Consider the following 27491-nt stretch of genomic DNA (forward strand, 5'->3'; position numbering starts at 1 on the left):
GCAGTCCACAGTGTCCACCTTAGTACCCTTGATGTTGACAGGGTTGGTGGGGCTGGTCTTCTTCCTGTAGTCCACCTGCAGCTCTTTAGTTTTTCCAACATTGAGTTGCAGGTAGTTCTGTCCACACCACAAAGTTGTCCACCACACCTTTGTATTTAGCTTCCTGGTCACAGTGATGCAGCCCACAATGGCAGAGTCATCCGAGAACTTCAGCAGGTGACAGGATTGTGAGTTGTACCTGAAGACCAAGGTGTAGAGGGTGAACAGAAATGGTGAGAGGACCGTCCCCTGAGGACGGTGTGAGGACCGTCTCCTAAGGAGCCCCTGTGCTGCTCAGTATGGTGTCTGAGGTGGTGTTCTGCAGCCTCACATACTATGGTTGACCTGTGAGGTAGGCTCCGATCCAAGTGACCAGCGAGTCATTCACCTGCATATCCAGGAGCTTACTGCAGAGTAGAGCAGGTCTTATGATGTTAAAAACACTAGAAAAGTCAAAGAACATGACTCTTACAGTGCTGCCTGCCCTGTCTAGGTGCGTGTAGGCTCTGTGCAGCAGGTAGATGATGGCATCATCAACTCCGATGCATAGCTAGTATGCGAACTGGAGGGGGTCCAGGTATGGTTCCACCACTGATCTGACGTGTTTCAGGACCAACCACTCCAGCGACTTCATGGCATGTGATGTCAAGGCCACAGGTTTGTAGTCACTGTGTGAGTTTGGGTGGTTATTTTTCGGCACCAGGACCAGGCATGTTGTTTTCCACAGATCGGGTACCACCCTCATGCTCAGGTGAAAAATGTGCCAAAAAACATCACACAGCTGAGCCGCACATCCTTTCAGGAGTTTAGGGCTCAATCCATCTGGACCTGCAGACTTGCTTGGACATAAACGGCTGAGCTCCATCCTCACAGCCTCCCTGCTGATGGTGATTGGAGGCTCTGATGGTGGAGGGGATGGGGTGTTAGGTGAAGTGGGTTGCAGCTGGGGTACATTATGTTGTTGCTGATGAGGAGGGGAGCGGTTGTCTAAGGGGTGTGATGACCCCCTTAAAGGTGTAGGATGAGGTGTGGGTGGGGCCAGAGCAATGAGTGAAAAGGGAGCAGTTAGAGGTGTGGGTGAGGGGTGAGCAGTGTTCACAACGCCAAACCAGTTGAAGAACTGGTTTAACTTGTTGGCCTCCTGTTGGTCTCCTTCCATCACTGCTGCAGACTTTTTCTGACCAGTGATGCTTCTCATCCCATTCCAGACCTCCTTGGTATTGTTTAGAGCAAATTTGCCCTCCAGTTTCCTCCTGCACTGCTCCTTACCCTCCCTGATCTTGTCCCTCACCTCAGTCTGCAGTCTCCTCATCTCCTCCCTGTCCCCCCCTCTTGAGGCAGCCTTCTTCCTTTTCAAGGCTGCCTTGATGTCCTTGGTAATCCATGGTTTATTGTTGGAAAAGTAGCACACTGTTTTTGTGGGGATTATATTATCCGTGCAGAAGTTAATATAATCTGTAACACAGTCTCTGGGTATGTTTACATGGACATAAGTAACTGGATCAAATGGCCTGTCGGAACAAAAGTGTGTCATGTAAACACTCCGTTCGGGTTATTTTTTGTGTATTCGGCGCGATCCGATATAATTTGTGATCAGAACGAAACGGGTGGTTTACGCCGATCCGTAACCCGATCGGTGCGCATGTAAACGCTTGATCTGTTCGTTTTAATCTGATCGTGAAAAACTGAACTGACTGCGCATGTGCGACTTTGCCATTTCCGCCTGGCTAACGCTAATAATATTAGCATGTCAGGGGAGCAAAACTGGTCGGTGAGTGACACAAGATTTCTACTAGAAACTTTGAAAGAGCTCAAAATGATCTGTATCACCTGTAGCTCAGTCAGGGAGTGCAGTAACGTCTCCACCATCATTAAAACCTGTCGTGGGTCCATTTTGGGTGCTCTAGTTTGTTTACGTTCACCCCGGAAGTAGAACTTCTTCTTCTGTGTTTTTTTTAATGAGAGTTTACCACTTTGCTCATGTCAGTACTGCTGTTCAGAACAAAGCCCGCTGCATGTAAACGCTCGTCATGAACAGATTGTGCCCATGTAAACAATACATTTGAATTATTCAAACAGAACACATTTCAATCCGGTCAAAGAATTCTGCACATGTAAACATAGCTAGTGAGTGAGTTAATGTCGTGCCAATGTGTATCACAGCAGACATCTGTAGATGAACAGATGCTTGGATATATTCATCATTTAACGCGGGTTCCTCATTTTTCTGGACTGAATAAAACGTGCATTGGATTTAAGGAAATGCAAAGTGAGACGTCATTTAAATTTGACCCATCAAAATGAATGCGGTCATTTATTTACAGAATCAAATTTAACATCAAACCTTTACATTAATTTGGCAAATTATGAAAATAACAATATAAGCAATCAATCAGGAAAAATCATACGGCCATGATTTTTCCGTTGCTGCACCAAAGACATTTATGAAAACTGTACAACTATGATCTTTTACCCACACGGATGTGAATAAGCACTTTACACAGACATTTCTAAATATCTGGGAGAATTTCTACTTCATAGGAAAGTTTAAAGATGGAAAGAAGTTTAGAGGGAGTAAAGGATGGGGTTTGAGGGAAATTGAATGTTCACCAGAACCGACACTCTCCATCAGAAGCCCAGCTCGCCTCGGTACGCTTGGTAGGAAACTTGACCCATTACCTTTCTGATGATAATCAGCAGATATGGTGTTCCGTTAACGCTACCGGTCCAGCGTCTCCTTAGAATGGCTGTAGCCCGTCAGAAGTAGTGGCGAGGCTCTGTTCGACACACATTCACCTCAGTGGAAAATGTTATAATCCCATGGAACTCGGAAGAGCTTTGTTGTCATGTCAGGAACTCCAACAGCACTCCATCAGAACTCCAGAACTCTAGAAGTCTGACAACTCTCCAACTCCGTGAACTCTGTAACTCCGTGAGTCGTAAGTCACTCTCGGTAGACCAGGAAGTATTGACATTTTAAAGACTCTTTCCCGGTTCACTTTTTGGGATTTTTCATTGGTCAGAAACGACCAGAAGGGGTGTGTTTTTGTGACGTAAGAGGTTAGAGACAGCGAGAATTGTTATGGGACAGCTCAGAAATGTTCTCACAGACCGAGAGGGTTCTGTTTTGGCGTGTCTAAGAAACAGGTGCAAAACATCTCTATTTACGTCTGAGAGGATTCTAAAACATGACAGTTTTAACATAACAACTTGTTTTTCGTTTGACTGTAACCTTGTAAACGCACACACTTGCTCATTCAAAAGCAGAAATCAGAAAAATGCATAATTACTCTGCAACAGCTTTTAACATGAGAATAAAAATCATTACTCAGTTAATAAAATTGATTAGTTCACTGCAACATCTAAAATGGTTTGAACTAAGACACTTTGATTATCAACATTTGTAAGATAGTAATGATAATAAAAAGAGAGTGTTCTTTTCACTTGAATCTTCAAGAAAGAAAGTCTCAGGATGGGTGAACCTGTATCTATGTATTCAAATACATGAAATGACAGTTCCTGTCCCACAAGGTTCTAAAGGTCAAGAGTTTTGACCTTAGACTTAGTTTTGACGTAGGCCTAGTCCACTACACATGAAATGACAGTTCCTGTCCCACAAGGTTCTAAAGGTCAAGAGTTTTGACCTTAGACTTAGTTTCGACGTAGGCCTAGTCCACTACACATCCCAGTCAGGTATCAAAGCAGCCCTGCAGGGTCTCCATAGCTTCCTGTGGCCACCTCCATACAGTCCTCACAGTCATTGGTTGCCGCTGGACTGCAGGGATGTACGGGGGCTTGAGGTAAACTAGATTGTGGTCTGATTTGCCCGGGGGGGGGTAGAGCTATGACACTGTATGCTTCCTTCACATTAGCATACAGCAGATCCAGTGTTTTATTTCCCCTAGTTTTACAGTCAACAAACTGTTTGAATTTGAGCAAGGTTGAGGTTATTGTGACATTATTAAAATCACCAGAAATAGCCATGAAGGCATCAGGGTGCAAAGACTGTAGTCTTGCAATGGTTGATTTGATGATGTCATCAGCCCGCAACACTTCAGCAGTTGAAGGAATGTAAACACAGAGGATTATGGCATGTGGAAACTCACGTGGGAGATAATATGGTCTGAGACCGATTGCTATCAGTTCAATGTCCGGGTTACAGAAACGCTTCTTCTATGTTGGGGGTTGCACCATTTGTGGTTAATGTAAATCGCGACCCCCCCACCGCTTGCCCCTCACTCTGCAGCTCCAGTCAATGCGCACACAGTGAAAACCAGCTACATTCACTGCAGAGTCTGGAATATTGTCACACAGCCAAGTCTCCATGAAACACACCAATGAAGTCTCCCGAAACAATGGCTGGCTCCTTATGAGTGCCATTTGTTTGTCTGTCTTATTTACCAGTGACATTCCCCATAATAATGGATGGAAGGTAGGGTTTATACTTCCTCTTATCCAGACGTTGTCTTTTTTCCGCCCTGCATCCTTGATATTTCCTTCTAAGCTCTTGTGGGATTTCATGTTTTTGTCCAAAAACTCTGCTGTGTTGGAGACCGATCAGTTGTTCCCTGGTGTAAACAATAGCACCCCGCGTGTTTCCAGAAGGATGGGGGGTTGCCATGATAAAAGTGAAGAAAAGTACTCCAAATATGATTAAAAACAGGATAAAAGTACCTTAAAAAAATTACATGCGCTTTCCACTGAAACCCCACTATACAGTGCAAGCACAGTTTGAAAAGGGTAAAATTACATAAAAGCAAATAACCAAGAATGGCAGAAACTCTGGCAGGTAGCCACTCTCAGCAGCGTACAAAATAATAATAATAAATATTAGTTATTGAAAGTTAGCATTCATTATTGATAAGTCAATGAGGCTTAGCAGGTTAATACTCATCTGACACCTACACACAGGTTGTCCCTTGCCCCTAGTAGACATCCTTAAGTCACCATCCGGGAACACCTGCAGAAACATTGTTTTTTGTTTGTTTGTTTGTTTGTTTTTTTTTGTTTTTTTTTTTTGGGGGGGGGGGGGTACAGCCATCTATACATGCATGGTGTTCAATTTATGGGGTCCTAAAAAGCATTATCCAGTATTTTCCTGATAAGTCAACACGAAAACTCTCACACCTCCTCCCTGTGCTGCCACCTTACCATGGTGGAGGGGTTTGAGTGTCCCAATGTTCTTAAGAGCTATGCTGTCAGGGGCTTCATGCCCCTAGCAGGGTCACCCAAGGCAGACAGGTCCTAGGTGAGGGTCCAGACAAAGTGCAGCTCACAGACCGCTATGATGAACAAAACAAATGGAATCAATGTTCCCTCGCCCGGAGGTGGGTAACCGGGGCCCCACTCTGGAGCCGGGCCTGGAGGTAGGGCATGCTGGTGAGCGCCTGGTGGCCAGGCTTTTACCCATGGAGCCCAGCCGGGTACAGCCCGAAGAGGAGACATGGGTCCTCCTTCCCATGGGCTCACCCACCTGTGGGAAGGGCCAAAGGGGTCGGGTGCAATGTGGGATGGGTGGTGGCCGAGGGCGGGGACCCTGGCTGTCTCATCCTCGGCTACAGAAGCTGGATATTGGGATGTGGAACATCATCTATCTGGTGGGGAAGGAGCCTGAGCTGGTCTGTGAGGTTGAGAGATTCCGGCTAGAAATAGTCGGACTCACCTCAACGCATGGCTCTGGCTCTGGAACCAGTTTCCTTGAGAGGGGTTGGACACTCTTCCACTCTGCAGTTGCCCCTGGCGAGAGGCGCCGAGCAGGAGTGGGCATACTTGTTGCCCTCATTTGGTGCCTGTACGTTGGGGTTGACCCCGGTGAACGAGAGGGTAGCCTCCCTCCACCTATGTGTGGGGGGACGGGTTCTGACTTTTGTTTGTGCTTATGCACCAAACAGTAGCTCAGATTACCCACACTTTTTGGAGTCCTTGGAGGGGGTACTGGAGAGTGCGCCTCCTGGGGGCTCCCTTGTTCTACTGGGGGACTTCAGTGCTAACGTGGGCAATGACAGTGAGACCTGGAGGGGTGTGGTTGGGAGGAACGCCCCCCCGATCTGAATCAGAGTGGTGTTCTGTTGTTGGACTTTTGTGTTCGTCATGGATTGTCCATAACAAACACCATGTTCAGGCATAAGGGTGTCTATATGTGCTCTTGGCACCAGGACACACTAGGCTGCAGTTCGATGATCGACTTTGTTGTCATCTCAGCTGATCTGCAGCCACATGTCTTGGACACTCGGGTGAAGAGAGGGGCAGAGCTGTCCACTTACCACTACCTGGTGGTGAGTCAGCTCCGATGGTGGGTGAGGATGCCGGTCAGACCTGGCAGATCCAAATGTATTGTGAGGGTCTGCTGGGAATGTCTAGCAGAGTCTCCCGTGAGACAGAGCTTTAACTCCCACCTCCGGGAGAGCTAGGAACACGTTTCAGGGGAAGCGGGGGACATTGGGTCTGAGTGGGCCACGTTCCGCGCCTCTATTGTCGAGGCAGCTTATCAGAGCTGTGGCCGCAAGGTTGTCGGTGCCTGTCGCAGCGGTAACCCTCGAACTCTGTGGTGGACACCGGCGGTGAGGGATGCTGTCAGGCTGAAGGAGGAGTCCTATCGGACCTTTTTGGCCTGTGGGACCCTGGAAGCAGCTGATGGGTACCGGCAGTCCAAGCGGCATCCAGCTTGGGTAGTCACGGAGGCAAAAACCCGGGCGTGGGAGGAATTCAGAGAGGCCATGGAGAATGACTTCTGTACGGCTTCAAGGCTATTCTGGTCCACCATCCGGCATCTCAGGGGGGGAAAGAGGTATGCCACCAACACTATTTGTAGTGGAGGTGGTGTGCTGCTGACCTCAACTCGGGATGTCGTGGGTCGGTGGACAGAGTACTTCGAAGACCTCCTCAATCCCACTGGCACGTCTTCCACTGAGGAAGCGGAGCCTGGGGACTTTGGGTTGGGCTCTCCAATCTCTGGTGCTGAGGTCACAGAGGTAGTTAAAAAGCTCTTTGATGGCAAGGCCCCAGGGGTGGATGAGATTTGCCCGGAGTTCCTAAAGGCTCTGGATGTTGTGGGGTTGTGTTGGCTTACACGAATCTGCAATATTGAGATCAATAGGCGGATAGGTGCAGCGTCGGCAGTGAAGCGGGCGCTGTACCGGTCTGTTGTGGTGAAGAGGGAGCTGAGTCAAAAGTCGAAGCTCTCATTTTACCGGTCGATCTAAGTTTCTACCCTCATCTATGTCATGAGCTTTGGGTTGTGACCGAAAGGATGAGATCACGGATACAGGCGACTGAAATGAGTTTTCTCCACAGGGTGTCTGGGCTCTCCCTTAGAGATAGGGTGAGAAGCTCGGTCATCCGGGAGGGACTCAGAGTAGAGCCGCTGCTTCTCCACATCGAGAGGAGCCAGTTGAGGTGACTCGGGCATTTGTTTAGGATGCCTCCTGGACGCCTCCCTGGTGAGGTGTTCCGGGCATGTCCCACCGGGAGGAGACCCAAAGGAAAACCCAGGACATGCTGGAGGTACTATGTTTCTCGGCTGGTCTGGGAACGCCTTGGGATTCCCCCAGAGGAGTTGGCCCAAGTGGCTGTGGAGAGGGAAGTCTGGGCCTCCCTACTTAAGCTGCTACCCCCGCGACCCGACCCCGGATAAGCGGAAGAAAATGGATGGATGGATAGATGGATGAAAACTCTCACTTTACAATTATCATTTTATGTGTGGTTGCTGGCCTCTGAAGACATATGCAAAAACTGGTCGTAACCTTTGCATATCAATAACAAAAACACAGGTAGAAAGTGAAAAGAAAAATGTTTTCTTTGGACAAAACAGGAGAAAAACTGGAAGTGGCAAAAAAATTCAAGAAGCTGAAGTTCACCCCAGATGGGACAAGGATGGATAAGATCTTTAAAGTTCATCTGAGGTTCAGTACAAGTTGAGCAAGTGGGAGACAAAGTCGGAGATACCAGACTGAGATGGATTGGACATGTCCAGAGGAGGGACAATGGGTATATGGGTAGAAAGGTGTTAGAAACGCAGCCGCCGGGATAAACAAAAATAGACTGAAGAGGAGATATAAGGATACAGTCAAAAAGGACATGGAGGTAGTGGGGGGAAGATAGGACAGATTGAGATAGAGGAGATGATGGACAGAGAAAGATAGAGAGCGAGAGAGGGAGAGAGAGAGAGAAAGGAGGAGGATGACTCCCTGTGGCCACTCCTGAAGAGGGAAAATCTAGAAGAAGGAAGAAAAACACAAACCTGGAAAAAAATGACAGAATAAAAACAGCTTCCATATGAGTGATCAGGACATGTCCTGAGAGTCCAAGCACTGATCTCCACTGATTGATTGAGCTCAGGAGCTCTGGGCTGCAGTATACTGTGTCAATCGGGTGTCCGCACTAAGTTCGGTATGAATATGATGCTCCTGGGAGAGCTCGGGACCACCAGGTCGCCCAAGGAGGGGTGAACCAGCCCAGGTCGGAAACTGGGTCAGTTTAGATAAAAATACAACTGTTACATGAGCCCTTTCCTTTACCTATTAGGAATATGTTGTTTTACTGGAAGTTCACAGAATCACACTTCTGACACCAATGTATCGTCTGTCAGCTGCTAGCAAAAATACATCATAGATTCATGCTCATGTGATGTCACTTTTTATTTTAATACACTCTCTTTTTCAACCACTTGTCCAGAAGTGCTTTCCCCTTAAACACACTGGAACAACCTGAGACTCATGGTATCAGATTTTCAGCCATCAACACTGACTTCAGCACAGGTGTCAATCCAAACCTGAACAAGACGTCAAACTGAACAACCTATTTACACATACCAACCATTTAACAAAACAGAATGAATTGTTGTTTTGGTTTAGTCAAATTTTAAATAATTTCCCTGCAACAATTGTGTTCACCCCGTCTGACCTTGACCCCTTGCATGCCTCGATGCCCTCCTCCTTTCTCTGTAGGGAAAAAGAGAGAGATGTATGAACATCCTGTCTTCTGCTTGGCATCTCAAGTGATGGATTTAACTATTCGTGAGTACTTTTCACATTTTCCTACCTCACCCTTCCCCTTCCGTTGTATCCTTATATTTTTCTCCAACAGGCAGTTTGCATGCCACTTTGTGAAATGAGTGGAAGTTTTGTGGCACATTTTTGGTTGTATCTTGCTTCAGTTGAACTTTTTAATTTCTTGATTATGTTTGGAGACATTAATAACACATTCTACTTTTTCTGTAATCTTGTTTGTTCTGTCCATGCCACTCATTTTGTCTGTCTGCAACTTGAATGCGTTTGTACTTTGCTTGTGTGCAAGCCTTTGTAAGTATTTATTCTTACAGCACATTCAAGCTGGAAATATCTAAAGATAATTTTAAAATGATTTAGTCATGATTTAGTTCAATATGTGATGCATAAACTGACTGATGATGATGGTTTCTTTTTTCTCATAAAATTTTTCTATGGTTTGTTTGAAAAAAAAAGAGGTTACGTTTCATGTTTGTTTTTAAATGAACATAACTTTATTAAACTGAAATACATTGAACCAAATGTAAACTTTATTTCTGTATTTTTGTATTTTCTGCCAGAAACATTTGTACTTAATATTTCTCTTCTCTGTACCTCACAACTCCCTTCTCCTTCTTCTTTCTACTCATCTTTGCAACCCATATCGTTTTATGCATTTATTTTACTTAGTAACCAAATCACAGAAAAAGTAAAGGATCCAGGTGATGTTTTATAAATATTTTCTGCTGTTATTTCTTTCATGACCTGAAAAATCATAAACCATTACAGACCTGTAGACACTGACTAATACAGACAAAGAGGAGACATATTTGATTTTTAAACAGTTTCTTCTGTTTGGATCAAAAAGATACTTGTGGTTTATTTTCTCAGAATTAAAAAAAAAACTTTCTCCAAAAAAATTATTTTTCAGAATCAGAATGCCTTTATTGTCATTATACGCAGTACAATGAAATTAAGAGCCACTCCTTTTTCCAGTGCAAAAACACACCTTAAGAAAACACACATTAAACACTAAACACACACTAAAAATATAAAAAATGTAACGCAATATAGATATAATAATGAAAGTAAAAAATACAAGTATTACACAATTGTATTGCACATCATGTATATTAGTGAGGTAGTTAAGGTGACTGAAGGTATGGAATGTCAGTAGTATTGCACAGTAGAAGTCCAGGGGTTTGGGAAGTTAGATTATTAAATCAGTGCATGTGTGAGTTCAGTGTGGTGATGGCTTTCGGGAAAAAACTGTTCTTGAATCTGTTTGTTCTTGTTCTGATGCACCTGCAGCGCTTCCCTGAAGGTAACAAGTCAAACAGTTCAAAACTCGGGTGTGAACAGTCCATGATTATGTTTTCTGCTCTGTTGAGGCAGCGTGATGTGTAAATGTCCATCAGGGAGGGGAGAGGGCAGCCAGTTATCTTTAGTGCTGTCTTGACCACTCTCTGAAGCCTCTCCCTGTCAGCCAGGGTGCAGCTGCCGTACCATACTGAGATACAGTATGTCAGTAGGCTCTCGATGGACGAGCGGTAGAAGGTCAGCAGCAATTTGGTGTTCAGGTTGTGCTTCTTAAAGACTCTTAAGAAGTGTATTCTCTGCTGAGCCTTCTTGATGACCGCTGTGGTGTTCTCTTTCCAGTTTAGGTCAGCAGAGATATGGACACCAAGAAATCAGGCAGTGTGAACCCTCTCCACGCACTCGCCGTTGATGTAAAGGGGGGCTAGGTTGGTGCTGTGCTTCCTGAAATCAATAATTACCTCCTTGTTTTTTTTGATATTCAGAGCCAGATTTTTCTCTGAGCACCAGGTTGCTAGCTCCAGGACCTCCTGTCTGTAAAATGTCTCATCTCCCTTAGAGATTTGTCCGACCACTGTGGTGTCATCAGCGAACTTGACGATGAGGTTGTTGTTGTGGGCCGGGCTGCAGTCATGGGTGTAGAGACAGTACAGCAGGTGGCTCAGCACACAGCCCTGTGGGGAGCCAGTGCTCAGCGTACGAGTGGAGGAGAGGTGGGGACCAAGTCTTACAAATTGGGGCCGATTGGTTAGGAAGTCTTTTATCCAGGCACATGTGAGTGGGGGGAGGCCGAGATTGTCCAATGTATTTATAAGAATGTCCGGAATGATTGTGTTAAAGGCCGAGCTGTAATCCACAAAGAGCATTCAAACGTAACTGTGCTGTTGTTCCAGGTGGCTCAGCGCGGTGTGGAGGGCTACTGCAATAGCATCCTCTGTGGACCTGTTGGTGCGATATGCAAACTGGTAGGAGTCAAAGTTCGGAGGGAGATAGTCCATGATGTGCTGGAGAACCAGTCTCTCGAAGCACTTCTTGATTACTGGGGTGAGAGCCACCGGTCGGTAATCATTCAGGCTGGTGATAGTAGGCGTTTTCGGCACTGGGATGATGGTTGCAGATTTTAAGCATGGAGGGATGACTGCCTGGGCCAGGGAGAGATTGAAAATTCTGGTGAAAGTGGGGGCGAGCTGGAGGGCACATGCTTTTTTTTTTCCTTTATATTGTGAGCTCATTTTAAGTGTAGAAACATTGTGAAGTGTTTCAATGAACTTATCATCATCGCTCAATTTTATTTTTTTTTAAAGAAAGAGAAGAAAGAAGAATAAATGAATAATAAAAGAGAAGAAGATAAGACGAGAGACCACCAAACAACATGCACAGCACAATGCCACCCACAATATCACCATGAAACATTCGACATCGCACAAGGAATCATCTAGCTTCCACCACTACCCAACCTAGCGTGCATCTGTCAAAGCACCTGAATTCAAACACCCGCGCAAGCACGCCCGCCACCACCAGATTTCTCCAAAAGAATGCCCAATAGTGGATGCGGGGGCCCACAGACCCGCCCCCCCAGGACACAATGGCAACATAGGGAGGACCGGAGCCACAGACACACAGCGGCCCACAGGCCCGGAGCCCCAAGAGTCTCCCAACAGGGAGAACCGCACCCCCCCAGAGAGGAGCAGAGGAAAGAACCGGGTGACCCCAGCCACCACAATGCAGAGCCTCCAGGAAGCTGCAGCGACGAGCCCACAGGCCCGGCCAGCGACCCATGCCCCCCCCAAGTAGATCCGGCCATGGACACCGAGCCCCAAGCCCCGAGGCCATACCACCCCCCAGCAGAGCCCCGACAGAGCCAGGGCACCCAGGCCCCGCCAGGCAGCAACCAGGGCGGACCGACATGCACCCCACCACCCAGCCCAGACACCGAGAGCCACCAATGCACCGGCGGCAAGGGGGTCCCCCGCCAAAGGGGGGCACGACTGGGGGGAGTGGGCCCCACACCAAACTTGGTGCCCAAATTGATCCAAGTGAGGGGGGACCACCAAAAACCCAACCTGAGCAACCAACAGGCACACACAGATAGCCCGACAGAATCTCTGTCGGGCCGACCGCATGCACCATCTACCTGACAGCGACCACAGGCCGGCCCCAGCCCAAGGGGCAGAGCAGCAGGGAGCCGCAGCTGAGGAGGGCCGGCTCTCACATCAAGAGCTCCGCACCATAGGCCCGGAGACGCACCAGCACGCCACCCATGCACCCCCCCACACACACAGCACCCCCACTGCAAATGCCACACAGGAAGACCAGCCAGTGCCCGGATGAGGCGAAGCCACGCCCCCAACCGCCGCCCTACACCACCAATGACCACACGTACACTACCATAGCCGACCCCCCGCCGAAAGCCGGCAGCCACCCCGGTCAAAGTGCCGGCCATCGCAACCAGGAACCTAGATTAAAAGAATCGGAACAGCCCAGGAGGAACCGAAGCACCAGCCCCAACACTGACCGCCCCCAAGGCCCAAAGCCCACCCACAGCCCAGACCCCAACAATGCGCCCCCCCCCCCCCCCCCCCCCCCACCCCCCGTGTCACACGGAGAAAGGAGGTGTTTGTGAAAGGGGAAAAAATAAATAAATAAATAAATAAATCTATATATGCATAAATAAATTATGAACAGACCCACTTCCTCCTCCTCCCACTCGAATATGGTGTTGATGCATGTTGTTATACAGTGCGTTTAAAATGGGGGGATGAGGTGGCGACCGGCACAGACCCACCTCTTGCCCAGAGAGCAGGCGGCGCCCGTTCACCCCTCATCTCCGCCCAGAACCCTAAATGTCTACATGCTACATATGAGAGTGGGCACAGGTCCGGGGAGGTGGAAATGGTAGTACATCCCACCACCTAAGTGCGATCATGTGCCCACTCCAGATCCTATATATGCATGTGTTGTGAGAGTGTTATAAGTGAGTGTCTAGGTTGTATATTAAAATTAGGGCCCAGGACCCCACCAGCCACGGAGATGGATGATTCTCCCCGTAGCATGGAGGGCACATGCTTTGAGCACCCTGCCAGGTACTCCATCTGGGCCAGTAGCTTTCCTGGAGTTCACTGATTGGAGGGAACGTCTAACATCATGCTCCCGTACAGTGAGTGGAGTGGTGCAGTAACCGGGTAGGTGTGGGTGCAGGGCAGGATAGGATGGAATGGGATTAGGATAGGATGGGAGGATTTTATGGAATGGAATGAAATAAAAATGGTAATAAAAGTCTTATGCCTGTCATGAACAAACTTAAAAAAGGTGCTGCAGGGCAGAGGAAATTAGCTGAATACTATCAAATGCAAATAGTTATTTTAAGACTAGAAAGTTTCTGGAGAAATGTTGATGGGAACTGCCAGGCTGCTGCCAATTTAAATTGTTTATTTGACAGTACTTTGTGTTTGGGTATGCTCTCAACTACCACTATACCAAGCTGCTGCTGAATAGCTCTAAAAATGCCAGAGTTATCATATTTTTTCCTTTTTAGCTAAGGCAGCCATCTTGGATTTTTGATTTTCAGTCAGAGTCTATTAAAGATCATTCTCAGCTACGCCAAGTTTAAGCTGAATAGCATTAAAAATGGCTGAGATATCATATTTTTTTTCCTTTTTAGCTAAGATGGCCATCTTGCTCCAATGTAACTCTGCAATTAACAGACATGGAACTTCACATCAATCTGTTCAATTTCAATTTACTTTTATTAATAAAACTTTTAAAACTCCTCAGTGGAACAGTTATGTACAGTATCCTGATGCATGCTCAATAAACCAGGTAGAAACATCTAAATTAGTTAAATCTAGTCCTCTGGACATTCAAAAAAACAAAACAAAGCAAAACAACAAAAAAATGTAGAAACGTTTCGTCTCTCATCCGAGAAACTTCCTCAGTCTGAGGTGCTGTATAGCCTGGGAAGGAGCCTGAGCTTGTGCACGAGGTTGAGAGGTACCGACTAGATATAGTTGGGCTCACCTCGATGCACAGCATGGGCTCTGGAACTGATCTCCTTGAGAGGGGCTGGACCTTATTCCACTCTGGAGTTGCCCATGGTGAGAGGCGTTGAGCTGGTGTGGGTCTACTTGTAGCCCCCCGACTTGATGCCTGTGTGGTGGCGTTTTCCCCAGTAGATGAGAGGGTGGCTCCCCTTCGCCTTCGGGTGGGGGGGACGCACTCTGACTGTTGTTTGTGCCTATGCGCCAAACTGCAGTTCAGAGTATCTGGCCTTCTTGGAGTCCTAGGCAGGGGTGCTAGAAGGTGCACCAGCTGGGGACTCCTTTATTCTGCTGGGGGACTTCAATGCCCACATGAGTAATGACAGTGTGACCAGGAGGAATGACCTCTCTGATCTGAACCCGAGCGGTGTTCTGTTGTTGGACTTCTGTGTTAGTCATAGTTTGTCTATCATGAACACCATGTTCAAACATAAGGGTGTCCTTAAATGCACATGGCACTAGGACGCCCTAGTTCGTAGATCGATGATTGACTTCATAGTCATGTCGTCTGATTTGCGGCCATTTGTTTTGGACACTCGGGTGAAGAGAGGAGCTGAGCTGTCAACTGATCACCATCTGGTAGTGAGTTGGATCAGATGGTGGGGGAAGATACTGGACAGACCCGGTAGACCCAAACATGTAGTGAGGGTTTGCTGGGAATGCTTGGCAGAAGAACACATCAGAGAGATCTTAACTCACACTTCTGGGAAAGTTTTAACCACATTCCTGCTCTAGTGGGGGACATTGAGTCCCAGCGGGCCATGTTCCGCACCTCGCTTGTTGAAGTAGCTGCCTTGAGCTGTGGCCGCAAGGTTGTCGGTGCTTCTGGCAGTGGCCATCCACAAACATGTGGGGGACACCTCGGGTTAGGGAGGCTGTCAAGTTGAAGGAGTCCTATCGGGCCTTGTTGGCCAATGGGACTCTGGAGGCAACTGAGGAGTACGGGAGGGCCAAGCAGTCTGCAGCCTTGGCTGTTGCTGAGACAAAAGCTCAGATGTGGGAAGAGTTTGGTGAAACCTTGGATAGAGAGACTCGGTCCTCTCCGAGGAGATTCTGGCAAACCATCAGGCGGCTTAGGAGGGGAAAGCAGTACTTTACTAACACTGTGTTCAGTGAAAGTGGGGTACTGTTGACTTCAACCAACGATTTCGTCGGGAGGTGGAAGGATTACTTTACGGACCTTCTCAATCCCACCAGCACGCCGTACATGGAAGAAGCTGAGTCAGGGGATTGTGGGGTTGATCTGTCCATAACCATGGCTGAGGTTGCCGAGGTAGTTAAAAAGCTCCGAGGCAGCAGGGCGCCAGGAGTGGATGAGATTCACCCTGATTTCCTTAAGGCTCTGGATGTTGTGAGGCTATCTTGGCTGACAAGCCTTTGTAACGTTGCATGGACATTGTGGGCAGTGCCACTAGATTGGCAGACTGGGGTGGTTGTTCCCCTCTTCAAAAAGGGGGACCAACTCTGTGTTCCAATTATAGGGGCATCACTCTCCTTAGCCTCCCTGGTAGGGTCAATTTCAGGGGTACTGGAGAAGTGAGTCCAATCATTGGTCAAACCTCAGATCCAGGAGGGACAGTGTGGGTTCCGTCCTGGCCATGGAACACTGGATAAGATATTTACCTTCACTAGGGTCCTTGAGGGGTCATTGGCGTTTGCCCGTCCAGTCTACATGTGTTTTGAGGACTTGGAGAAGGCATTCGACCACGTCCCTCAATTCTGTTCATAACTTTTATGGATAGAATTTCTTGATGCAACCAGCTGGTGGAGGGTTTCCGGTTCGGTGGCCTCAGGATTCCATCTATGCTCTTTGCAGATGATGTGGTCCTGTTGGTGTCATTGTGCCGTGATCTTCAGCTCTCACTGGATTGGTTTGCAGCCGAGTGTAAAGCGGCTGGGATGAGAATCAGCACCTCCAAATCTGAGGCCATAGATCTCAACCAGAAAATGGTGTATTGCTCTCTTTAGGTCGAGGGTGAGGTTCTGCCTCAAGTGGATGAGTTCAAGTATCTCAGGGTTTGTTCACGAGTGAGGGAAGAATGGAGTGTGAGATTGACAGATGGATTGGTGAAGCATCTGCAGTATTGTGGACTCTGTACTGGTCCTCTGTGGTAAAGAGAGAGCTGCTGAGCTATAAGGCAAAGCTCTCTGTTTACCGGTTGGTCTACGCTCCTACCCTCACCTATGGTCATGAGCTCTGGGTAGTGACCGAAAGAATGAGATCGCAGATACAGGCGGTTGAAATGAGTTTTCTCCATAGGGTAGCTGGACTCTCCCTTAGGGAAAGGGTGAGAAGTTCAGTTATCCGGGCGAGGTTTGGAGTAGAACCGCTACTCCTCCATGTCGATAAGATCCGGTTGAGGTGGTTCAGGCATCTGGTAAGGATGGCCCCATGGCACTCCCCTAGGGAGGTGCTTTGGGCTTGTCCAACTGAGTGGAGACCCCGGGGAAGACCCAAGACATGCTGGAGAGACTATGTCTCTTAGTTGGCCTGGGAACGCCTTGGAATCCTCCCAGAGGAGCTGGAAGAGGTGGATATGGAAAGAGATGCCTGGGTCTCCCTGCTCAATCTGCTGCACCAGCAAACCGACTTTGGAATAAGCGGAAAATAATGGATGGATGATAGAAACTAGAGAATTTGCATTTCATGCGAAAATGCAAGTGTGAATGCTTATTGCTTAAGAATGTCAGAAAACAGTTGAAAAGTAGCTTAAAGTAGCAGAAATAAGTTTCAAATATCAGACAGAAGCAGAACGTGCACAATTGTTCCTAATGTAATGGACTACTAGTCTGCTGCTGATATAAACTGTTGATCTGACAGTACTATGTGTTTGGGTTTGCTCTCAGATACCACTATACCAAATTTCAGCTGAACTGCTCTACAAATGCCTGAGTTGTCATATTTTTTTCCTTTTTAGCTAAGGCAGTCATCTTGGATTTTTGATTTGGATGCAGTGTGTGATAAGGAATGTTCTCAGCTATAACCTGAAAAAAATTCAGCTCTGTATGTGTATACATGGCTGAGTTAAAGCATTTTTCAGGGGTTTCTGGCTGAGCAGGAAATAATCCAGTGGTGCAGGCAGAACTTGGGAGGCAGAACATAAAATAAAATACTTTTAATAACAAAGTACAGAGGCTACGTGGCAGCAAATTTAAATGATGGGAGAACTAGGAACAGGCTGGGACCAGGACAGATCAGGACAGGACAAGACGAGGCTGTACCCAATCTACTAACCGACAAATAACAGGACTAACAAACAGACAAATACACAGACAGGACGGGGCATAATTACACACAGCTGGACACGAGACAAGGGTGAAACTGATGTTTGATAATTAAAGCGAGACATTAAGGAGTACAGACAAGGATGGCCCACCAGTGGGTGCCATACTTACAGTACCCTCCCCCCAAGGATGCCCCCTGGCATCCCTAGGAAACCCACCCCAAAACACTAGGGCGGGTGGAGGGAGGAACGGCAAGGGTGGAGGGCACGAGGAAAACACGAGGACCATACCAAAAACTGACAGGATCAAAGCCTGGGATCTAAACTAAACACACGGGGAACACAAAAAATGTTCAGATGGCCAAGAGACCATCTCAAGGCTGGTCAGACGTCAGGGTCGGCGGCCAGGAGACCATCTAGCACTGGGCAAAAGTTCAGGTGGGTGGCAGGTGGGCCGTCCAACGGGCAGGAGCAGGTCAGTTGAGCAGCGAGGAGGCCGTCCGGCACATGACCAAAGTTCAGGTGGGCGGTCAGGACGCAATTCAACGGGCCGGAGCAAGTCAGGTGGGCAGAGGTGGAGGCTGTCTAGCACAGTGCCAAAGTGCAGGTTGCTGACTGATGGTGACAGACACCCTAAGAACCTATGAGCGCCCAGCATGGGGAGCAAGGAGCAGAAGAACCACTTGTTCTGCAGCAGTCATGAAGTAAAATGATGCTGTAGACAATGATGAGCCCAGGGAGACTTCATACGTCACCAAGACCAAGGAGTTTGTAGATTATGGAGGGGACTCTGGTGCTGTAGCAGGGAGTGTCAGCACTTCAGATACTGTAGTAGACCAGCAGGACCAGGTTTTTCTGCGACAAGATCAGGTTCTTCTGTGGCAGGATCAGGTTCTTCTGTGGCAGGATCAGAATCTTCTGCGACAGACTCAGCAGGAGATGGAACTCTTAGGGACAGATGTGGAACTCTGGAATGTGGAACTCTCATGAACAGACGCGAGACTCAGGAACGTGGAACTCTGCAGATTCAGGGCACTCAGGCTGAGGCGTGGAACCCTCTGCAGACTCGGGACCCTCAGGCTGAGGCGTGGGATACCCTTGCTGAGTATTGTAGCGTCTTCAGCATCGATTACGAGGCAGTAAGCAGTAGAGGCATTTCTCCTTTTACCATTCTTCTTACCATCTGCTACTACTTCTGTCTCGCTGCTTGGTTCTCTCAAAACTGTCTCATTTAATCCTGCTAGGTGCAAATATCCCAGCACTTTAGTTTCCCAAAGTTCATATTTGGTCTCATTTCCGTCAAAGAAAAGCAGAGGCAGCCTGCTTGCTCCTCGTGGTTCCATGAAGCTATCATTAGCTTTTTAGCTTGCAGCTCTACTTGTTTCGCATGAATAATAAATAATAATAATAATAATGAATTTAATTTGTAACGCACTTTTCATTAACAAAAATCTCAAAGTGCTACAGAGTGCAACTAAAATCAATGATAAAATCAACTAAAATCTGTGATAAAATCAACTAAAATCAATGATACAATCAACTAAAATCTGTGATAAAATCAACTAAAATCTGTGATAAAATCAACTAAAATCAATGATACAAACAACTAAAATCAATGATACAATCATGTGGAGGCAGAATAGGCTTGCTTAAAAAGAAAAGTCTTTAAGCCTTTTTTAAAGTCAGTCAATGATTGTGGAGCTCTCAGATATTCAGGGAGGGAGTTCCAGAGGCGGGGGGCAGCCACACAGAATGCCCGATCTCCCATGGTTCTTAATTTAGTTCGTGGCAGGTGGAGGACATGACTGTTCTGTGATCGTAGGGACTGGGTGGATGAATATGGAGCAAGAAGGTCCTTCAGATAATCTGGTGAATTTCCATATAAACACTGATGGGTAATGAGAGCAATTTTGTACTGAATTCTGTAGGTGACAGGAAGCCAATGGAGGTTATGGAGAATGGGTGTAATATGTTCAAATTTACGAGCTCTCAATAAAATCCTGGCTGCACTGTTTTGAATATATTGAAGCTTCTGAAGGTTTTTGCCGGGTATTCCAGTAAACAGGGAGTTGCAGTAGTCGAGCCTGGAGGAGACAAAAGCATGGACGAGTTTCTCTGCATCAGCAAAAGTGAGAGATGGGCGCAGTTTGGAGATATTTCGAAGATGGAAGAAACAGGTTTTAAACAGATGCTTAATGTTTTTTGTTTTTTTTTCATTTAGCCTTTATTTATCCAGGTTAGTCTCATTGAGCCACGAGAACTCATTTTCAAGAGAGACCTGTTTAGGGAGCACATGGTGGGGGTTAAGGGCCTTGCTCATGGGCCCAGAGTGGGGCGAATGAGGGTGGGGGCAAGTACAGATGCTTAATGTGATTTTCAAATGTAAGATGAGAGTCCATTTTTATTCCAAGATTTGTAACAGAGGTGGTGGAGAGGGGGATGTCTTGTCCGGAAAATGAAATAGTCGTTATAGTTGAAGTTTGAACCTGGTGAGGGGTGCCAATCAGTATGGCCTCTGTTTTGGAGCAGTTTAACTGAAGAAAGTTCTGATTCATCCATGCCCTTATCTCCTCCAGGCAGGTAGAGAGGGCAGCGAGTGAAGATGGAGATGACAGTGGTGAAGATGATGCTCCGGTCCTGATGTAAAGCTGTGTATCGTCGGCATAACAGTGAAAAGAAATGTTGTACTGATTAATAATTTGACCTAAAGGCAACATGTAAAGGGAAAATAGCAGGGGCCCTAAAACTGACCCTTGAGGGACACCACAGGAGACACAGACAGTCTGGGACTTGGCATTGCCAAGACTAACACATTCCAGCCTATTGGAGAGGAAAGATTTAAACCAGTCCAGGACAGTGTCACAGAGACCGACCTCCACATGAAGACGGTGGAGGAGGATACTATGGTCCATAGTGTCGAAAGCTGCAGTGAGGTCAAGGAGAACAAGAAGGGAGGGGGAACCAGTGTCAGCAGCCATGAGGACATCATTGGTGACTCTCAGCAGTGCGGTCTCAGTACTGTGAGCTGCACGGAAGCCAGACTGAAACTTCTCATACAGGGAGTGTTGTTGTAGGTGGATCTGCAGCTGAGCAGCAACTGCTTTTTCCAGCACTTTTGACAGAAATGGGAGGTGAGAAATTGGGCGGTAATTAGAAAGAATGTCTGGATCCAAATTAGATTTTTTCAGAAGAGGCCTAATGATGGCAGTTTTAAGAGGCAGTGGAACTTGACCAGATTGCAGTGACTTATTTATTATTTGTGTGATTAATGGGCTTATTGCAGAGTGATTGGATTTAATGAGAGACGAGGGGAAAGGATCCAGGGCGCAGGATGAAGGCTTCATTTTCTTGATGATGGTCTCCACTTCACTCAGAACAACCTCATCAAAGCAGCTCAGGGACCCAGAATGCAGACAGGTAGATGGCAGATGAAGATCAGGGAGGCTATGGAGCTGAGATCTAATGGAGTTAACTTTGTTTTTAAAAAATGAAAGGAACAGGTTGCATTTTTGAACAGAGTCCTCATGAGATTGTTTAATGGGATTAAGGAGATGATTTATTGTGGAGAAGAGTTGTTTAGAGTTTCCAGGGCAGTTGTTGATGATGTTGGAATAATATTTGGACCGTGCTTCTTTAAGAGAAAAGGCGTAGGCTTTCTGATGTTCTTTATATGCCTGCTGATGTACAGAGAGACCAGATGATTTTACACGTCTCTCAATAGCACGGCCAGCTGCTTTCATCTTGCGCAGCTCAGCAGTGTACCAAGGGGCTGAACGGGAGAAAGACACCAGCCTTGCTTTAAAGGGAGCATGGAGGTCCAGAAGCTCCTGGAGAGATTGGTTGTAGTAATCCACAGAGTCATTTGCAGATGAATGATTGACAGCGGTCAGGGAGTGGAGATCAGAGGACAGAACCTCAGGGGAAATGTTTTTAAAGTCACGGAACTGGATAAGTTGTTTAGGATTAGGAGCAGATGAAGTTGAAGGCACTTCCAGGGAGATGACACTGTGGTCTGAGACACCCAGGTCATATACAGATAAGTTATTGATAGGTACAGTGTCTGTAATCACCAAATCCAGAGTGTGCTCCCTGTTGTGCGTAGGGGCGTCAACATACTGAGTGAGATTGAGAGAATCCAAAAGGGACTTAAACTCTGCTGCCAGAGGGGAAGAGGAATTATCAATGTGGATATTTAAATCTCCAAGAATAATATTTTTCACAGGAGATGCGCAGAAAAAAGTGAGGAGGTCATGCATCTCTGAGTTAAATGAAACATGTGGTTTGGGAGGCCGATAAATCAATATAACATTCATCAGGAGGGGGGCTTTGAGGTTGAAGGCCAAACATTCAAAAGACAAGAAGTCCCGAGAAGCTAAATGTGATCATTTTAAATTACTGCGGTAAATTACAGCCAGACCACCACCACGGCCAGTGCAGCGGGCTTTCTGCAGGTAACTGTATCCAGAGGGACAGGCTTCATTCAGAGAGCTGTACACATCTGGTTGATGCCATGTTTCAGTAAGGCACAAGAGGTCCAAATTCTTCTCCAGAATATGATCATGAATAAGACATGATTTATTGGATAGCGATTGAACATTGAAAAGTTCTATTTTAATAATGGTTGGAGTAGAAGCCTTTAGAAGGGGTTTAAGCAGCCTGAAGTCCACTCCACGTTTTCCTTGCCACTTCGTGCGCTGTGTTCTTTCAGCAATATCAGGGACTACAGAGGCAGCGTTCTGATGACGTAATCGATGTGCGGCAGGACCGGTAGACCAGATGGAAGGGATGGAGTCAGACCCAGCTTGCCGAGAGTAAACAGTTCTCTTCCGAGAGCCTCTATGGACATAACGAGGTCTACGCAGAAGGCCCAGTTGTTTAATGGTAGAAACAGAAGAAGGGATGGAGCAGTTGTTGAGTCCAATCAGCTGGGAGGCGGAGTAGGTCAACATCGACGAGCCAGCCAAGCCGGGGGAAGCTAGCACAGAGCTAGCCGCTAACAGCAGACCCACAGCTCCGAAAAGGATATCCAAAAGGCAGTGCGATGTAATCCACAGCATAGCACAGGAAAAAAATCCAGGAAAAGATGACAAACTGGAACAATCCAGATGACACAGGAGGTTGACAGAAGCAGCAAGGTGAGCGCAATAGTTGCTAGTTCTTCAAGCAAAGTCCGAGCCGCCGTGCTGGAGTTGTATGTTTGACAGCAATAGTCCCAAATTCCTGTTAGGGAGTGCTAATAAGCTGTCTGTTATAAGTACTGATTGAGAAATTACTGAACAAAAATAAGTCCAGATAAATGTCCACAAATATAGCAACAGTATAATGACTTTTTAGCGCGGAGAAGCGGCGAACATGCAGCGCCAGCGTCCTCTCTGCGTCCTCTCTCAGAAGAAACTTCTTCATCGAGTTGCTCTTGGACTAGTCCTGGACTGGTTCTGGTCCTTTACTTTTGACTGGTCCTTGACTGGCCTGGGCTTTGACTGGGCTTGGTTCTTGCTTTTGACTGGGTCTTGCCTGGTCCTCGACTGGGCCCATAACCTGTTGAGTATTGCAGCATCTTCAGCATCGACTATGAGGCAGGAAGCAGTAGAGAGGAGTTTCTCCTTTTAGCAACTTTATTTTCAGTGACACAAATGGTGGCTTCTGAGGCCTACAAGTATCGTGAGAGCACACACGTACACAAGCAGTAGCAGAGACTCGTAGCCCATCAAGAAGCTCATCAAGTGATAAAAACATTTTCTGGAGGCAATTTATATCATATGATACAGGTGTGTGGTGACGTGCTTCATTACAGAAGAGCTCTATGCCACCACACTGTGGTGAAAACACAAATATATACAACACATAACACAATCTGAGTATACCAATTTAAACTCTTAAATACCCTTAACAATCCTGCAGGCTCAGGACCTCCTGTAGGCTCAGGACCTCTTGCAGGCACAGAGCCCATTAATCCCACAGGTGGGTGGGGGCTCAAGTACACAACCCCCCCCCCCCCCCACCCACCCACGTGAGTCTCCCAGACACTACAGCAGTGTCAACATGCACAGGGACATCAAATGGATCAAGCTCTGTTTTTAATTTCCTGGCAAAGTCAAAGATCACCTGATGGGCTGGTGTACTAAGCAGATCAAGCTGGGAAGTGAAGGTCCTTAAGAGGTCATTAACTAGAAACTTTCTTTTTTTAATTTTATCTCTGGGCTTGGCTCAAAGAATCATTATCATAGCCCGGATGAGATGATGGGTTCCCTGGTCCTCTAGTGGAGGCAGCTTTGGGATCTGGTTACACTCCACTGGAGCAGGAGATGGATGCCCGAGGTGCTCTCTGGGTTGTCCCCACTTCGCCTGCTCCATAGATGAATGGGGGAATGACTGCTCTTTCCCCTGCAAAATTATCCCCCGTTTCACAGGTTGTGCCTGAGGAGAGCAGGGTGGAGGCTGGGACAAGGAGAAAGCAGAACTAGTCTCTTTAGGATATCTGAGTGAGGGTGAGGTGCCGGATCCAGACCTCACCGGGACCATGGAAGGTGAGGCGTCCAAATCAGCCCTCACTGAAGCACTGGGACAGGTTCCAAGAGACTCAGCCTCGCCGGGCCAAGCACAAAGAGGTGGACATGCAAGTAGTGCCGGTGGAAGAGTAGCAGACAGGTTCCGGTTATGTCTTCTGCCATTCTTATGGCAGTGATGCGAGTAGGGTACTGGGACGAGCCAGAGTTCATCCTCCAACTCAACGTCTACCCCAATGTCCATCCAGAGTAAACTGGTGAGAGAGGTATTTGTTCATCAGGTTATTCACTTTATCTACTTTAATGTGGAGAATCTTAGAAGACCTATAATTAGTCATCTTCTAGACTCATCTAAATTTTTCCAAATCCTTCAGTTCTTTTATTAGTTTTGCTTGCGATCCTTCTTGTGATTTAATCCAGATTTTTCCATTTCTTGTCCATGTCGCAACTATTTTTTTTTTGTTTTTTTAAAAACCTAGCTTCACGGGCAATATTTCCATTTCTTTTTGTTAAATGTTTGTTTATGTAAACTTTTGTTCCCTTTAGTTTTTTTGCTTGCATGATTACACTATTTCTTGATTTCCTGCTAATGAATTTTACAACAACAACCGGTTTAGATTTTTCAGATTTGCTGGGTAAGGTGTGACACAAAGAAATATCTTCATGATTTATATCAATCTCCCTGTCTTGTAAAAAGGAGACCACCTGTTCTAACGTCATCTGTTCCATTGGAGTTGCATCTTCAGTAATTCCTTCACCAGCAGCGACTTTTGCATATGAACGATTTTTAATCTCCAGTCCACTTATAACGAGGTTATCTTGTCTAGAGTTCTGTTCCAAGTCGTCAATCCTTTGTTCGAGTTCCACTATTTTTTTTATCTTTGAGATTTATTTGTAATTTCAATTGTTTGACTTCTTCAAACAAACCCATCAAGAGTTCCTGTTGTGATGTTAGTTTCACAAGTTCTGAACTCATAAAGTTCAGAGATTTCCGTATTTCTTCCATATCATCAGAGTTTTGTTCAGTCAAATCATGTTTTCTTAGTTTGGATTTTGCCATTACTCACAAAACCACCTGCCCGATGGCCGTGGTTTATCAAGTCATTAGCCAAGAGCCAATGTCAGATCACGGATCCAACCAGCACATCGATTTCCTCCGCAGCCCAGCGGCCTCCGGACGTCCGACTCCAGGAAATCAGACACCGCAGCCCCAGACTCTCCCAAGATCCACGACGGTAACTCGGCTCCGAACAGGACCGTGGATCCAACGGCGACAGTCTCCCACACCGCCGCACTTCCTCACAACAGCAGCAGCCCCAGACTCGACAGCCAAAAGCCGACACAGCACCCAGGTCCACCAGGCCCTCGAAGGCAGACCGTCAACCAGCAGCCACCGCCCACAGACCCGACGCCAGAAGATCGGCCTCACGGCTTCAACAGTCCTCAGAGCCAACGACACGACACCGCATCACCCCCGAGCAACGAAAGCGTGTCGATAATCAGCTAAATTAATTTGGCCCATTAGATTTTGAATTTGTTGTTTGAAAAATGTATAGCTCCCGTGCAGCGCAGCGCTGAAATGCTAACTGCGCTAAATGTTCACTACTACACACTGAGGACCTTTTCACTTAACAGTTTTTATTCAGAAACAACATGTCTGCTTTCTCTGGACACAAAGAAGCCCACTCCTGGCTGATGGTGTCTCCAGCAGTAGGAAGTGTTCCCTCTGAGGCTGTAGATGATGATTGTTGCACACACAGATACCTGGTTGTCATGTTTGGTAGCACTGACATATTGTCCCTCACATTCGACCAGCAGGTCACTGGATTCAATAAGGTTAGAGTTGATGCAGACTTCTGCACCTCCTTGGCCTCCTTTACTCCTCTCTCAAACCATTGTTCCTCTCTTTCCAGGATGTGAACATCTTCATCCCAGAACAACTGTGTCAACTCTTGAAATTGTGCCTGCAGTCAACAAAAGACAAAGGAAGATGCACAGTGATTTTGAACCAGAAAGACTATAATGAGAAAGTTATGACACTCCTTAGTGACTTAACCACTTAAGAACCGCTGAAAAGAGATTCAGGAAGTGGTTACAAGAAGAAGTTGATAGATTGCCTGAAAATTTTGGAGCAGGACAAGGCTATTGACCGTATTCTGTACCACAGACTGTACCCAGGGGAGGCCACACCTAGTTTGTATGGTTTACCTAAAATCCACCAACAAGGTGTACCTTTAAGACCAATTGTTAGCATGATTAACTCTGTCACTTACAATGTTTCCAAATATCTGGCGTCTGTACTCATCGCATTAGTTGGCAGCTCAGAACACCACATATAGAACACCATGGACTTTGTGGTTAAGGTGAGGGATGCCATCATGGAGACTGATGAAACAATGGTCTCTTTTGATGTCACATCACTCTTTACGAGCATTCCTGTTGATAAGGACATAGAGGTGGTCTGTTTAAGGTTAAAATCAGACACCACTCTGAGAAGCAGGACCACGCTTTCTACAGAACAACTGTGTCAACTCTTGAAACTGTGCCTGCAGTCAACGTACTTCACATATGGGGGCCAATATTATAGGCAGAAACATGGGTGTGCTATGGGGTCTCCAGTTTCTCCTATTGTTGCCAACCTGTACATGGAAGAAATAGAAAAGAGAGCCTTGACGTCCTTTTCAGGGACACCACCAAGTCATTGGTTCAGGTATGTTGACGACACCTGGGTTAAAATTAAATCTCAGGAAGTCCAACATTTTACTAATCACATCAACTCTGTGGATAAATACATCAAGTTCACACGAGAACATGTAAAAATGGCAGGTTGGCTTTGTTGGATTGTGAGGTCTCAGTCTCTGATAGAAGATATTTGCAAACAGAGGTGTACCGCAAAATCCCACCCACACAGACCAGTATCTGCAGTTGGACTCCCATCACCATTTGGAGCACAAGTTAGGAGTCATCAGGACTCTGTACCACAGAGCAGACAGCGTTGTCCCCACTAACTCAGGAGCCAGGCAGAAGGAGAAATCCCACACAAGACAGGCTCTAGAGCAATGTGGATATCCTAACTGGGCCTTCCTGAAAGCAGAGAAGAAACCCAAACAGGACTCCAGTCAGCAATCAGGTGAAAAGGAGGAATCCAGACCCAGACCAGTGGTCATTTCGTATGTTGAGGGAGTATTAGAGAAACTGAGACGTTTGTTTTCTAAACATAACGTCCCAGTGGCTTTTAAACCCCAAAATTGTAGGGATGGCACCATCTAGTGGGCCTTCCCCTGTCTGTTCTCCCTTATGTCTGTATTGATTGTCTGATTATCATCACCTGTGTCATGCCCTGTTTGTGTGTATATAAAGTCTGTCTGTTAGTTCTGTCTTTCT

At 46.7% G+C, this 27491-nt stretch overlaps 1 protein-coding gene across 1 annotated transcript in view; it reads left to right on the forward strand.

Moving 5' to 3' along the window:
* The window catches only part of LOC119412087 (calcium-dependent secretion activator 1-like), a 780001-nt gene that overhangs the window by 353276 nt on the left and 399234 nt on the right, over nt 1-27491 (forward strand). The window contains 2 exon segments of the mRNA XM_037679064.1: nt 15752-15761; nt 21521-21527. Of these exon segments, the coding sequence (XP_037534992.1) occupies nt 15752-15761; nt 21521-21527 (17 nt within the window).

This window comes from Nematolebias whitei, chromosome 7 (assembly GCF_014905685.2).
Source record: "Nematolebias whitei isolate Nwh7 chromosome 7, NemWhi1, whole genome shotgun sequence".
Taxonomy (NCBI): domain Eukaryota; kingdom Metazoa; phylum Chordata; class Actinopteri; order Cyprinodontiformes; family Rivulidae; genus Nematolebias; species Nematolebias whitei.